The 16779-nt window shown below is 38.1% G+C and overlaps 1 protein-coding gene across 4 annotated transcripts in view; it reads right to left on the reverse strand.

The window, feature by feature from the left end:
• Nucleotides 1-16779, reverse strand: part of guk1 (guanylate kinase 1) — a 24516-nt gene that overhangs the window by 5093 nt on the left and 2644 nt on the right. For all 4 annotated transcript variants that reach the window (XM_022223575.2, XM_022223578.2, XM_022223577.2 and 1 more), the window contains exons 2-6: nucleotides 12583-12723; nucleotides 5340-5381; nucleotides 4532-4628; nucleotides 1499-1637; nucleotides 538-622 (exon numbers count right to left, since the gene is read on the reverse strand). In XM_022223575.2, the coding sequence (XP_022079267.2) occupies nucleotides 538-622; nucleotides 1499-1637; nucleotides 4532-4628; nucleotides 5340-5381; nucleotides 12583-12723 (504 nt within the window). The remainder of the gene's footprint in view (nucleotides 1-537; nucleotides 623-1498; nucleotides 1638-4531; nucleotides 4629-5339; nucleotides 5382-12582; nucleotides 12724-16779) is intronic.

Genomic DNA, 16779 nt, shown 5'->3' on the forward strand with positions numbered 1-16779 from the left:
ATTGGACTTTGTGATAGACTTTGGGTGCTTGATAACTACAACACTGAACTACACTACCGGTACATGTAGAAGGAAGGCTCGTACTGCCTTTGCCCAAGTGAATAGATGTTGCAGTATCCATTGAAGAGATATTTATTAAAGTTGCTGTCGGGGACAAAATCATCCAACTTAGGCAGACCACCGTATGAACTAGTTGGGCAATTCATGATGCATGAGGAATACATGACTGAACCGGTTTGGCGTTCTGCATGTTCATGCATGCGCCACGTGTGCATGTATGTCCACTAAACAGACCCTGCTAGAATCCTCTGCAGAAATCAGGCCCAAAATGAATGATTCTGAAATGATCCAATCAGTTGCGAAAATTAAGGGATGTGCGTATGTATTGGATTGTGAATTTAATTTCATCCTCGGTCACACCACAACAGCAAGTTTTTTCGAACCCACTGATTACAAATACACCAAGTGATGAGCACACTTTGCCACTGCAACCATGAAGTAGTATGTATTCAGTTGTTGTGTTTGGAATGTACTCACTGAAATCCATCTCTCGCCTTGCTGTCTCCAGCCTTTTCTGTATCGCTTCCTCAGTGTCTGTTTTTCTATTCCTTAGCCTCTCTTCCTGTTTAATTATGCAACATGGAATCTGGTATTTATTGGCCCAAGATTTCTCGATAAAAAATTCTTGCTAGAGAATTAAGAAACCCTTTTACCAGTATATGACCTCCAATGGAACAAACACAAATCCCCCCCAAAAAATAAATGAATGGATAAAGTACCTGTGCATGGATGACAGAATAAACAAGTGAGAGTTACTCTTCACTGCTCTTACACTGTACATGTACTTGTTATGATGTACAAATAAACTCAGTGAGTCTTGCACATGGTTTTCCACAATGGACAGAAAAATAAGCTGTCACCACTGAACAGGTGTTCTTGTTGATTGGAACATGTACGTGAATGAATAAGTACATGCATGAGGATAGTGTTACAAACAGAATCAGACTAGGTATCATTTGTTTAAAGGGTCCATACTTGTTTCTTCGATACAAATATTGTGCAATTTTTCACATGTACTCTTCTTTAATGTAACAAAATGTACATGTACTTGTCATTCTGTTTTTGCTTAAATGAACCGGTAACATGCTCCCTTTAAAAATAAAAAAATCTATATATACTTTTCCTGATAAACACTGACACGACAAATCACTTAAGAAAAATCACAATCACACAACAATCACATATATTTTATCATGAACTGCAAATATTTTTGAATTATTGTCAAAAAATATCACAAATTTTTGTTACCAATATCTCAACAACATTTAACATTATTCTGTAATTTCTGGGCAGAAATATTTCACAGATTTACTTTCTTTCAAGCAAGACATTTAAGGGTTATTTGGCAGTTCCTTTTTTGGGAATTTAACCAACATGACCAACAGTGTAGCTTGACCTTTTATGAGGGGTTAAATAAATGAGTAAGGACATGACTCACCAGAACTTTCATATTTGGTGGTTTGACAAAGATGTATACTGGCTTGAGATTGGTCTTCTGGATTTGGATGACACCTTGCATTTCAATGTCTAAAATGCAAATCTTGTTTTGATTCAGTACGTCCTGAACAGCCTTCTTACTGTCAAAAATGAAACAAACACAGAAACAAAAGGAAAAGCAGTGTACTGTTAGATCTATTCTCACTGGGTTTATGCACGCTTTTATTTATAAAGTTTCAATTTATGTTCTGTTTATCGTTTCTGTTTTATCGTTCTTTTCTATCTTTCCGATTTTTTCATTTGAATGAATTTTTCTAATTTTTTATTAAAATTGGAGACAAGTTGGCTCAATTGTCTAATCAAAAGCAAGCAAATTACACGTAGCTGCACATGTAATAGTTTTCTTTTATCTATTTGTTTTGTTACAAAATTAAACAAATTTGGATTTGAATTAAGGAATCTAAATCAAGTCATTTGATCAATTCACAAACCACTATGTCTTAGCCTTGGTGAAATGCATATAGTATAACACGGTGCATGTTTCCTCAAACATGTCAGAGAAGACACCTCCTTCAGAGACAAGTATGTACGTACATGTATGTACAAGTACCAAGGATAAAGTGTGTACCTGGCATGTTCTTCATAAAATGGACCAAAATGCAACTCTATATGTCATTTTTCAAAACTTCTAAAGGATTGATTTTGATCATGTAAAATACAAATTAGCACCTTCAGATTTATAAATATGATTATTTGGGGATAATTGGGCATACTGTGTACATATGGTGGACATTTGGTTGGCTACCAGTGCAATATAAATGGAGTTGAAGTCATTTAAAGTATTTGCACTGGAGGACTTGATTTCAAAACCTCTCTCAACAAGGAGAATGCAGTATCTTTTTCATCTGACGTACATGTACATGTATTTTAAAGCACCAAAGAAATAACGCTGTCACATGTAGTGCTTGAAAATTCCATGCGCGATGTTCATTTGCCGTTTATTTTAAAGATATCCCCACTGAAAATTACATTAAAATCAACAACTCTGCACAGTAGATTTTCATCATGAATCGTATTTTGCCCGATATGTCTCAGATGTCATTTTTTTTTACGTCATTCAGTATGACAGATTTTCTTTCGAGAAACCTTGGTACGAAGAGAAAAATCCTGAAGTGTTGCCATTCCGTGGAGGGGCTCATGAATATCGAATGAAAAAGAGGGTGCACTATTGATGTCAAAGATCAAACAGTCCACGATGCAGCGAAACATTTCTCTAATGTTACCGTGAGATAATAACGGACGCCGCAAAATTGCCATGATGGGTATTTTGGACTGCGATTTTCGGAAACGTACTTAAAGAAAATGTGATCGGTCCAGTTGTAAAAGGATGATGGATTGGGGGTACCTTTTGGCACTTTTTTAAAGCTTGTGTTGTACATCGATTTTGATTTTACTTGCCGTTTTTTGCAGTCAATTGTTTTGACAGAATCAAATGACGTTCGCAACTGCCGACTTTGGGACCCGACTAATTGTGAAAGGTATGTTTTAATTTTGTGATTATGGTTTTAATATGCATAAATATTATCACCTTTCACCCCATATGGATCTGTGTAAAATGACCAAGGGGATTATCACTCCTTGGTAAATTTTATTGGCCGGGATTTCAACAGGTTCTTCACGTTCATCAAAAATGCTGACATTCGAGACTTTAATTAACTCCCATTATTGAAAGATGGACACGGCCATCATTGTTCCAAATATCAGCCATGACTTCCCTCATTAATTAATTCACTGCTGTTCACTTCAGGAAAAATTAACCCCAAAAGTTGAACATCTAATGGTCCATATTTTGAGGAACCTGCCACCTGGTTTTAAACCGACTCTAAGTTTTGACACAAACCTACATATAAGAGTTTACAAGAATTTGCTGACACAGTAGTTATACATATATATGTACCGGTACATGTACAAAATGCTGGTACCGATATTTTACCTTGCTCTACAATGTAGTCTTGTTTTGTTTGTGATCCAGCTCCGCAAAGCATTAAATTAGGCTTGATTAAAAAAATCACTTTATAAAGGGCATTTACATGTACATGTATTAAGGGGTATTTAGTGGTTTTAGTTATACTGCATAATGACTAACATTTCTCATCTCAATAAAATACATGTGTACCTGTCTATACATGTACTGTACATGTAAAAGGTACGTGTAGATGCACAACTGTACCCTGTTACAATGTCAAACTGTGAAATCAGGCTATTCAAATGAAGTAAAATAAAATCATGATGATAAATCCTTTGCATCAAATTCACTTACTGAATCCAAATAGCTGATTTGAATCAAAACAAGTGGACTGAATTAAACAGAAAATCTTGCCAACCCGGATTGTACCGTAACACGTGTGCATTCGTACTTCTTCAATACTAGAAGGAACTGGAAAGCTCACAGAGGGGGGATTTGTTTAAACTTTGCAAAACCTGCAAACTTGTCCAATCAGCAAAAAGGGATTCAAAAATGGAAACATTTCTGCCTTTTTCCCCAAAAAATTAAAATATGTTGATTTAAATGATTTTTGATGATTTAAAAAAAAAAAATTCGATTTAAATTGTGATTTAAATTAGTGTACTTCCCTGGCTCTTTTCAGCATATAATTAGCTTACATGTACATGTACCGAAAACAGGCTGTCACATTGATGAGAATTTACTAAGTACATGTACAGTACTTCTTTTGTGGTGGAGTCTGGAATATTAAATTAGCACGTACTTGTACCTGGTAGATGCAGTAGCCATGGAAACAGATTACATGTGTACATGTACGTATACACATGTACATACTGAACAAAAATGTCCATTGCCTTGGCAACGGTTTTCAATTAGGGTACAAATAAAATCCGAAAGCTAAATAATGAGCCTGGATGGACTGCCAACCAAAAGGGAGGAATTTTTAGTCATGCAGTCAAATCTTCTTACAGAGGGACTAGCATGACGCACATTACATGTAGTGTATCAATTAATGTACATGTATGGTACCTTGTCCCATAAAGGTTGCCTGAGAATTCTGCTGATTCTATGAACTCCCCATTCGTGATTGCATTCTCCATCCATTCCCGTGTGGTGTAGTGGTAATCTGGGAGAAATTGAACGCAGTGCATTGACTGTCAAAAACTGATGACCATCTTGACGTTTCAATGACCGAAATTAGCACTCTATCCATGGTTCATTCTGGTAAAACTTTAATTCCTCACTTCTGCAGATTTATAAAGTCAGATATACATGTACCGGTTTCTTATTCTACATGTTCATGTACATGTACACATAAAGAGTTTCATCGCAAAGTGCTGTTTATCCATTTTGTTAATTTTGAGATAATGCACGATTAATGTCTGCTAAAATAAAGGAAATGATACTGTACCGGTACATGTAAGGAAATCTGGCGTACATTTTATCACATCTTCAAAAGTACAAATCAGAATTCATGTGACAATGGATCAATTAACAGATATTTTATGAAGAATGTATCGATCATCTTGACTCATTCCTGTACTTGTCAAAAATGGAGGATAGCATTTTGCGATGCAAGTCTTTATATTCATAAAATTCCACAACTGTTCTTGTTTTACAAATTTGCAATACAGGCCTGAAAATCACATTCCAGTTCTTTTTGCAGCCATAGGAACAGGGTCATACACTGTACATGTCCACTGTATGTACTTGGCATGAAAGCAAAAATGAACATACTGGTATGCAAATACACATATACATGTACAGGTACAGTATGTGTGGAGCTACACTGTATCCTTTGATAAAGGATTCCTGAGAGATGCTTCCAATCACTTACGGATTCCATCCTGCTCTCCAGGTCTTGGCTTTCTTGTAGTGTCTGCATTAAGAGAACAAACATTAATATTGTAAGTCTTGGTATTTCAAGGAGTGACTGTTTTTCACCATCTTTCATAGAACTTGTACCGATATGTGCATGTACAGTACCTGTTTGTATTGTACATGTTGAGTCTTACTTTGTACATGTAGATCTATCCATTATCCAGGCATTCATTACCACTACATTCTCAGATCTCATCAAATCTCATCATCTACATGTACAATGTACATACCGGTACATGTACTACACCTGTGCCCCTTGCTGAGATAACGTAATGATAATGTAATGGGGTTCAATACTGTTTTGTGAAGCCGTTGCCAAGGGCAACGACTAAGGGAGTTTTTTGACAGCGTAACCATTAACATGTACATGTACATGTAAGACCAAATACTTTAAGTTATCCTCAGGAACCTGGAGATGCATGTAAATAAATCTGAAAAAGTCTCCTGTTTCTGGTCAGGGGCTGGCTCCAAAAGTGATCTGCTGACGAAGCTTTAATTTTTTTTACTCTCACTTTTTTCCCCTACAAATGATGTACCGGTACATACATGTACACGTACATGTAGCAGTATAACGCACGATGTCCATTGCCACTGCATGCGTACATACATGTACCGCCACTGCCAACACTGAAATACCGGTAGACCGCCCCCCCTTGGCTATATTTAATGTTTAAAAGCAGTTTGGGCCTGTACATGTACACATGTGCATACATGTATGTACATGTACACGTAAGGATGTACATGTACATGTATGTAGAAGTACATACATGTAGAAATGTAACACCACCTAGTTTTCTGGTTCCCAGTGTATACATGTAATACAGAAATGACGTCATCTGAAAATACGTGCCCAACTAAATGTAAGGTGGCCTAGAGGGACTCCTTTACTGTACCGTACCCTTCATGTACATGTACAATATACAATCAGTACAATCATACTGGGTCGGCCAGCTACCACCAAAAATTCAAGTGCATTAGATGTACATGTACCGGTATGTGCTTTTAAGACCGGCTCAGGAGAATGAACGCTGCACGTTGTTGAATAGGGAAACTGTCTGAGGTACCAGTATTTAGGAATATTTGACAAGTTTGATAATCACACAAATACCATATTCGGCACAGCGCTAGTACACACATGTACCGGTATAATTATGCAAATGTACAATGTACATTAACAATAAGGGTACATGCATGTGTAATATACACAATTTTTCTTTAGGACACACTCATCATATACAAATGTACCAAGACACTGCTCTCATGTGTGACTGTAAGCAATTCAATTCCCACAATCACAGAAGTGCGCTTCACGCGACATTTCAAAATGTTCTTCCATTAGCTCGGACATGCCAGATTGCAGGATCTCGATCTCAATAAAAGCTTTTGAGGAGAAAATTGCATTAAACCCAACTGGCAGGGCTGATGCCTTGACAAAGTGCTTTTTGCAGCTGATCAAATTATCCCTTTCACTACTAGAAAGACTACCAAAACGTGCTGCTCAGAGATTACAACAGAAAGCATTTCACATTTCCAAGGCCAGGAAAGAACTCAGTGAAGGAGAAGTACTGTGATTTAAAAGGCGCAATCAATTTACATGTAATACAAGCTTTTACAATCCATCTTTGTGTCTCAGTTAATAACTCGATTTTAACTTTCGTTTCACTTTCTCAAAGGGTATTTTACTGCCATTTTTGGTTTTTATGCTAATGAGATTCCCATTAGCAGAACTGTGATGTCATCTTGTATTTAGGAAGAAATCGTCAATGTTACATTGGTCTGTGAATGAAAATGTACCAGTACTGCATTTTTGTAGATTTTGATATATAAACAGATTTTGTTTTCTTTGCTTGTTTATTATTGTTTATACACTGTATACATGTATGCATAGGAAACTACTCCCTCCTCCTAAATGTTTTCAGTAAGTACATGTACATACGTGTCCATGTGTAAATTCTGGGTTCACAATTTGAACAGAAAACCTACATTGTATCATTGTACATGTATGCACTGAAACATGTGTTCCCCAGATGATATCAAAGCAACAGCGCCCTCCAGGAAAGTACCGGCATTTGGGCAATTTGAAAAGTTTTTAAAAAGTGCACTTTTCATTTAAACAAATGAAATGCATTCATGCCTTTAATTAACCAAACAGGTGTGTAAAAAAGTTTTCATACACTGAGGGGAGTAGGCCTACTACCGGTAGCACATTGTACAAGTACTGGTACATGTAGAAAGTTGCAGAACGACTGTACCCAAGAAAAATTCATTGCAGTTATTGGTATCCTTTAATGGGAAACGGCAGGGATTTTGTTTCACAGGTAGAGATAACTTCTTTTTTTTATGTGAGGTTTCCCTGAATGCCTAAGTTCAAGCGAGTGAACCTAGAACAAATTTGCAAATTTCATCAAACAGTTCCTGTACACTTTCATAATCTTATTTTTAATACACATACATGTACTTGTACATGTACCGGTACATGTACCGGTACCTTGAAATTTACCTCATGATTTATTGGGCAGTACAGTAGGAAAACTTCCTCAAAATCCACTTTAATTTTTTCTCACCAGGACAAAGATGATTTTATAGCCCATCCTCCCCTGATTGTAAAGTGGGGCAGACCATGGAGGAATAAAAACACATGGGCAGACTGTATGCCCCTCATATTAGAAAGGTACATGTACATGTCCCATACAGCTACTGTAGGTTCCAAGGATGTCCTACATTGTACTGCTAGCCTCAGTACCTGGTACATTGTACATTTACTATCCCATACAGCTACATGTACTGAAGGTTCCAAGGATGTCCTAGCCTACCCAGTACATTGTACATGTACTATCCAGTCAACTTGTGTACACATCCGTGTACAATGTACCTGTACATGTACTGGTACAATCTATGCACATGAGTACATGTACATGTAATATTCCGACTTTCCACACAAATGATATTATCCCCTCAAAGCGGTGAAGGCTAATAGTCTATGTCTACAACATGAGACTTACATGTAAATTACACTAATATGGTACATGTGTACATGTACAGTGTACTTGTACATATTTGTACATACAATGTATGTTCATGTATGTAGCCAAGGCACAAACTACATGCATTACGTATCAATTTCTAGTACAGCCGTACATGGTATGATGTGTACATGTACATGTGTTTAATAGCTCCATGGTACAAGTACAACATTTGGAAAAAAATAGTCCAAAGAAAAACAGATTTGTCATCCTTTTTTAAACTTTCCTTGCAATTCAAACATGTCAAAGTATGCCAGCCTTTTCCAGTGTCCCTTAGTGTACTTTGTGAAAAGAATATTTTGAGTAACACAACAGCCAAGGTCTTCAAATTCAATGTATATTCAAGGGCATGGTTTTACAGTGAACACAGTGTATATTTACTGAGTACACCAATTTCTTTTGTGTCAAACAAGTTACAGGTGTACATGCACTGGTACCTTGTACACTGTTCACATTTATTCATGCATGTACTGGTACTGGTACTGGTACGTGTACCCGGTACAGGAACGTCAGTAGACAAGTACATTTTCAGTACATACATGTACAAGTACATGTACACACTGTACGTGTACATCTGTGAACACGTGCTCATACACAACACCACAGCAAGTTTTCTGGGATAGTTTTAATTCTCTAGAGTTGCCATTTATTCTGGAAGTTGGTTCTGGAATGATGGTACCAGTGTACGGTACATGTACATGTATTTACATGTACATGTATATGTGGTAAATCCACAACAGAATTTTTTGGAAGGGAGACCAAACTTTTCTGCACCTGCACTTAGCTGTAGGAAGATAGGGCCAACAAAGTTGGATTAATTTGCCTTTCTTAGCACTGATGAGGCTTTTCACATATGCTTCTGGACGAGAAATATACCGGTCGGTACATAACGGTACATGAAATGCCTTTCATGTACCGGTACATGTACATTTCAAAACCCTGTATTTTCACCCTTTTTTGGAGGGGGAGGGGTAAGCATGGCTCTACTGTATCCCTATCTCATCTCCCGGTACCAATTTTTAGGAGATACAGTAAATGAGTGTCTCACGTTACCCATGTACATGTGCATGTATGTACATTGGCATGTTCTTAATAAAATGGACCAAAATGCAACTCCGGAGGTACATGTAATTTTTCAAAACTTCTAAAAGAGTGACTTTGATGATGTAAAATACAAATTAGCACCTTCAGATTTATAGAAATAATCATTTGGGGATAATTTGGCATAATGCGTACATTTTGTGGACATACATGTATGGTTGGCTACCAGTGCAAATCAAATGGAGTTGAATTCATTTAAAATTTTACGGTGCTTTTTTGCACTTCTTTTTAAAGCTTGTGTTGCACATGTACATTGATTTGGATTCTACTCGCTATTTTTTTGCAGTCAATTTTTTTGAAACTAATGACAAAATCAAATGACGTTTGTGCATGCCGACTTCGGGATCCGATTAAATGTGAGAGGTAATTTTTAATTTCATGATTATGGTTTTAATATGTGTAAACATTATCACCTTTCACCACATATAAATCTGTGTAAAATAACCGTGGGGATTATCATTCCTGGTAAATTTTATTGGCTAGGGTTTCAACAGGTGGTTCACGTCTTTCAAAAATTCTGACGTTCGACACTTTAATTAATTAACTCCAATTAAGTTGAAAGATGGAGACGGTCATCATTGTTCCAGATATCAGCCATGACTTCCCTCATTACATTGGGAATTCAATCACTGCTGTTCACTTCAGGAAAAATGAACCCCCAAAGTTGAACATTATCTTATGGTCCATATTTTGAGGAATCTGCCATGTACACGCATCGCCTACTGTTCATCGGGGTAGGTCGATCAATTAAAAAACTTTATTATCAGCGTAATCCAACAATCTGCCCTTAGTAGTACCGCTGGTATGTACGTGTAGTCGTATACATGGATGAGTTTTGATTTTCATGCACATGTTATACATGTACCAGTACAGCTGGTTAGGATGGATCCCCATTAATATTTTGTTGCGATGTGGATTAAACGTAAATTATTTTGCACTGGCACTCAGCAGGTGGTGACTTTGTAAAAATGTCATTTGTGGCACTTTTATACGCGTAAATTAACTGGCAGGTTCTGAGTGTAATACTATTTATTGTATGTTAATCACTTATAAATTTTAACGTGGTCATTCTGTAGTGATGTCTTTGTAAAAATGTTATTTGTGGCACTTTTAAAACATGTAACTGTAAATTATCTGGCAGGTTCTGAGTGTAATACTACTTATTGTATGTTAATTAATCACTCATAAATTTGGTCATTCTGTAAATTTGGGTTCTAGTTGTTTTGTGTCTGTGTCTCATCTGACTAAGAACTCTGAAAGTCTGGACCACAGTCTTTAATTTCTGAGAGTGATTCAGTAATGAAACATGCCAAACAAATAAATGCAGCATAAAGTCAGTTTCAATGATAAACATGTACCGGTAATTTCCATGTCCACTTCCACAGGTAGCGTGTAACAGGGACACCCAAAATGCCACACTTTGGACTCCAAATTTATAGAAGAATGACCCAGGTATCGTTGCATGTTGTACATGTACATGTACATACAGTATACAATGACCAGTGAAAGTTTTCAAATTATTTAACGCGTAAGCTACATACATGTATCAGTACCATAGTCATGATCACTGTACCAATACAATCATGAAAATTAACATTATTTTTGAGTCGGCCGTAAAAAAGTTAACTGTTTAATTTTTGAACATAACAATAGAATAATAATAATAAATATTTCCTCTAAAGCTCTGTTGTAATGAATGAATTGAAATTTGTATTAACACATATGCTGCAAGATTTACAAAAAAAGAAAAAGAGGCTTGGAACCTACATGTACATACTAGTACGTGTGCATACATGTACATGTACATGTACCATGTAATGTACATGTAAGAACTCTGAAAAACAGAAATTCTTACTGGAAAGAATCAAAACCAAACTAAAACAAACTTTAAAAAAGACGCCACAACATCTGCTGGTACATGTACAATGTGCACAACAAAAGCAAAATCAATCATGGGTAATTTCATGGGTGACCATGGTGACAGGACTACTAGAAAGGGACTTTCACAATGTAATGTACTGGTAAATGTACATGTATGCTACAAGTACGTACAGTGTACATGTACATAAACGTACGCTGTTCTACAGTACAGCTAAATACACCTGGTATACGTGTACTTGTGTCATTGGTGGTAAAATGTAAAGTTGTGACCTAAACTACAGGGTACATGTACGTGTCGTCGTTGAAAGTGTCCAGGTTTGGAAGATCTGGTTTTTGGGGGGTTAAATTTGGGCTTTGTAGGGATCAGGTAAAGCCATGAGTACAAGTACTCATACATGCACCTGTTGCCATACATGTAGCACCAACATCTTTGCAAACTCCTTTTTGGGTATAAAGCGTGGCATACTAACTCACAGGAGCCGGCACTAGAAAGTGTACTGTACACGTATGTAAACGAATAGGGCTGTCTTCATTGTTTTCTAACATCACTGCCTTCACAACAGTGCCCAACATATTCAGTTTCTGTGACAAACAAAATTTGACCCCTACATGCAGGATGACACTTCCCCCTGGGGTTGATGTGCATGAATGCACAGTTTGTTTCTGCAAGCCATTTCACTACATCCTGCCTGGTACAACACAAGTGTAATATAACCCTACATGTACACCATACATGTACATGTATGTACATGCATGTACATGTACATGTATGTACAATATCGGCATGATCTGTTGCCTGCATGTTGAGTCATGTTCATGTACATGTATAGTACACATACATGTGCTACCACCAAGGACAGATCTTGTGCATGTACATGTAACATGTGTAATGTTCCTGTACGCACCTTACCAGTGACCAGCAAGTTTCGAATTGCTCCTACAGCATAGGGCTCAGATCTCTTCTGGACAAAGCATAACCACTTAAATTATCCCCAAGGACAAAAGGCTAATCACTTTGGACAACCAAGGACAGACACTGTTTTCTCTGTGTTCCGTCCTCTGTGATAATTAACGTAAAACCTGTACGATTAAAAGCTGTAACACACTATTACAGTGCAACCACGATGCACTGGTATACATGTACATGCCTCCATGATGTGCTTGGGGAATTCTACAAAATACCAGTACACTTACGGCTGACAGAAAAGCCAAAATAGTCCTTGTACTCCTCCATAAGTTTCTTGATGAGGGTGCTCTTGCCCGACCCCGACGGCCCACACAGGACGCACGGCCTGGGCCTGGAGTCTGCCATCCTCTGCCCTGCACAGTGGACACCTGCTGGTCAGGAAAAAAGAACCACTGCTTTTATCTGAACACCTGTACTGTAGGAGACAGTAGACCCATAGGACTTTGAGAAGAGTGGGATGGGCCAGAAACCAAAGGCTTAATTGGATGATAACTCTGTGTGCTCGGGCAAGCTTCATGGGGATTGGCTGATGGGATGAGTAATTCTGAATATTAACCATAACTGAAAGCACAGCATATGCTGCATATGTACCTGTACACGTGCAGGTCTGTACAGTAAAAAATATGGGGGTGCTGGATTCATACATGTATCAAGTCCCAAAAATTGGAGGATAAAATCAGACGTTATCGGACACACAATTTCACTCAGCTATTGGATCTTGTGCGGTCAAAACCAACTGCCTAGGCCCCAAAAGAAGGGCATGTTAAAGTTACTTGGGCTGCTGTCATTTCTTCTCATTGTGAACATAGTTCATGTACATGTACATGCATGTAAACAGGCGATGGAAAGTCTAAAATATTGCAACAACTGCACCAAATGTTGTACTAATACATGAACCTGTACATGTCACAGAATTACACAGGTTTAACAATTATTGTTGACTAAATTGTGATGGGACGCACAACACCTCTTGGGCACCAAGCATACCAGGTACCAGGGGATCGGATTAGGCCAGACTGGACTTGAAAGGAATGGATTGGACTTGCAGGGGATGAAAGTGAATGGAACAAAACTGAATTGAACTGAATAGCCTTTTGCAAGTTGAATATGAATAAAATCTAGTACCGGTACACTGAATTGTCTGATTGCACAAATAAAGCAATTTGAATTCCCCAGACTAAAGACATTGTTGCTATACCTCATGATTCGGGGAAAGCTTTTGCATAGCAACCACCATCTCTGGAATGGACTGTTTCTTTGTGCCCTTCTTATCCACTGAAACAGTGTATTGGAGCAAAGCGCCTCTTATGTACCGGTAACTAAGCAAAAGCTTGCCCCGAATCACAAAGTCTACTGACAGCCATCAAATTCTATGTACATGTACCGTACTTTATGATTTTTGGTTTCACCTGTAACCAATAGACCTACCGGTATAGTACATACACATGCACGTACCAAAAAATTCTTGCCATTCCATAAAAAGGCGGGGAGGCTATAACTGAGCTTTGTGAACAGCGAAGCTCAAAATGTAAACTGAAAGCTAGCAATTTGAAGTTCTATGAATTCTTCCCAAGGCCGGAGGCTCCAGTTTAATCGCCTCGGTGTGGGGCACTGACCAAGGATTAAACTGAAGCCAAATCACAATTTTCACAGGCTAGAAGTACATGTACATGTACATGTAGTCCAGTCAAATTAATTTTAGCCCTAGAACAAATAGCAATAAAATTCATTTTAGCGTTAAATAACTTGAAATAAAGAACTTGTGAAAAATCTAACTTTTTCTATATAGTGGAAAGTGTTTTTTAAAGCATTTTTTAGCTAAAATCTGAGTTCTTTTATATCCAAACTACGGACGGCACCCTTTCTTAATTCGTCTGGTGACTTGCCTCACAGAATATACCAGTACATGTACAAAGTAACACATCATGCCTAGGACTATTGACCTCATGCGAAGGTGGCAGACGACGGACTGGCGTTTCACTTGGGAAAGTGAACTTTAATGGAAGGCAGAGTTTATACTTATCATCAGTCATAAATGTCACAGTAAATTATACCGACAATGTAACAGTACTGCATGCCATTAACTTCATACTAAGACCTTCAGCGGAATTATTGCCAGCTTTAGTATCAGAATTTTTTATACCGGGCTGGGAGGTTGAGCAGAACGGAAGATATCGTGGACAATTCTATGTGGTTAGGGAAGGTTAGGGTTAAAGCACGAGCAGTTTAAGGGTACGGTATCCAATGCTACAAATTCACACACTTTACTGGTGTTCAATTCTGTGTGGTTAGGGAAGGTTAGGCTTAAAGCACAAGCAGTTTAGGGGTAAAGTAACCAGTGCCACAAATTCACACACTTTACTGGTGTTCAATTCTGTGTGGTTAGGGAAGGTTAGGGTTAAAGCACAAGCAGTTTAGGGGTAAAGTAACCAGTGCCACAAATTCACACACTTTACTGGTGTTCAATTCTGTGTGGTTAGGGAAGGTTAGGGTTAAAGCACAAGCAGTTTAGGGGTAAAGTAACCAGTGCCACAAATTCACACACTTTACTGGTGTTCAATTCTGTGTGGTTAGGGAAGGTTAGGGTTAAAGCACAAGCAGTTTAGGGGTAAAGTAACCAGTGCCACAAATTCACACACTTTACTGGTGTTCAATTCTGTGTGGTTAGGGAAGGTTAGGGTTAAAGCACAAGCAGTTTAGGGGTAAAGTAACCAGTGCCACAAATTCACACACTTTACTGGTGTTCAATTCTGTGTGGTTAGGGAAGGTTAGGGTTAAAGCACAAGCAGTTTAGGGGTAAAGTAACCAGTGCCACAAATTCACACACTTTACTGGTGTTCAATTCTGTGTGGTTAGGGAAGGTTAGGGTTAAAGCACAAGCAGTTTAGGGGTAAAGTAACCAGTGCCACAAATTCACACACTTTACTGGTGTTCAATTCTGTGTGGTTAGGGAAGGTTAGGGTTAAAGCACAAGCAGTTTAGGGGTAAAGTAACCAGTGCCACAAATTCACACACTTTACTGGTGTTCAATTCTGTGTGGTTAGGGAAGGTTAGGGTTAAAGCACAAGCAGTTTAGGGGTAAAGTAACCAGTGCCACAAATTCACACACTTTACTGGTGTTCAATTCTGTGTGGTTAGGGAAGGTTAGGGTGAAACATACAAAAAGAAAACAGAAAAAAAAATACAAGACCAAAAAATGGACACAAAAGTCATGAACACTTTCAACTTTATTTTTGTGGATGCCTCCCCAAAGAGGCAAATATTTGAATCTCCCTTATGAATCGAAACCGACATGTGCCAGACTGTGTTTTCAACTTTGCCGATACAAAGATCCCTCCCATAACAATTTACACGTCCTTGGATGCTAAACTGACTACATTTTTTGATGGATACACGTATTTGGATAAAAAAAAAATCCAGATTGGTAACTGAAATAATAATATTTTAGCGTGGCAGCTCCCAGGCAGTTACCCAAACATTTCATCAAATTATCTACATTAAAAAGCAGTTGGTTTCATGATCAATTGTGTTTCCTGACATGTCCTGCATTATGCGAACCTATGTCAGGGCGCAGAACAGGTGCGCAGCAAAAAAACATGGCACGGTCCAAATGACAGTTTACACTCTAATCACTCTCTAAATATCATTCAAGAAACGGTAAGTAAAACCACCTGTCTACTTCATGGATTTAATTAGATTTTTAGTACGTTGACCAGTGAATTTTTATACCTGTGACAGTGTTAAAATAAATGTTATTACAATTTGTTCTAGGTCGGGGCCTTTCTGGTCGTAAATTGACTGGACTAAAGGCCTACAAGTAGGTTTGTGGTATATGTTTACCTGTAGGCTGGCTGTGGGAGGTACATGTACAATGGTGCAATAAACATGATAAACAGGTTGTAGTCACAGATTTTCTTATGGACCCAATTACAGAACTGTAAATCATGTACATGTAAACTGTACCTCTACATTGCGGGCCTTGTACCCGTACTAATGAAATTTATCTGTCAAATATGCATTCAGACTTGAAATACATCAACAAAGTTGTCAGATCAAGATTGTCATACAGTACATGTAGGTACATGATTCAAAATAAAGATGGTGTGGTTTACTCTCCCTTTAGGCTGGTGGTGGCCCAAGCCCCATATCGGTATCAGTGGTATTGATCGTCTTGGTCAAGACGTTGTTGTGTTGTCGATACATGTATGCGAGAGGGCACTCACAAGACGAACAGCTGGAATGCACGAACCACAACTAGCTACACCAGCAGCAACGTCTTGGGAAGTTGGTCAAATCTTGCCCCAAAAATGGGGGGAAGGGAGAACTCACCATGGATGCATTACTTACGCTTCCCATTTTCTGTTCATGCATGCCCATATGTACATGTATAGATTTGACCAACTTCCCAAGACGCTGTTGCTGGC

Source organism: Acanthaster planci, linkage group LG03 (assembly GCF_054643075.1).
Source record: "Acanthaster planci isolate LZ-2023a linkage group LG03, COTS_SCS, whole genome shotgun sequence".
Classification (NCBI taxonomy): domain Eukaryota; kingdom Metazoa; phylum Echinodermata; class Asteroidea; order Valvatida; family Acanthasteridae; genus Acanthaster; species Acanthaster planci.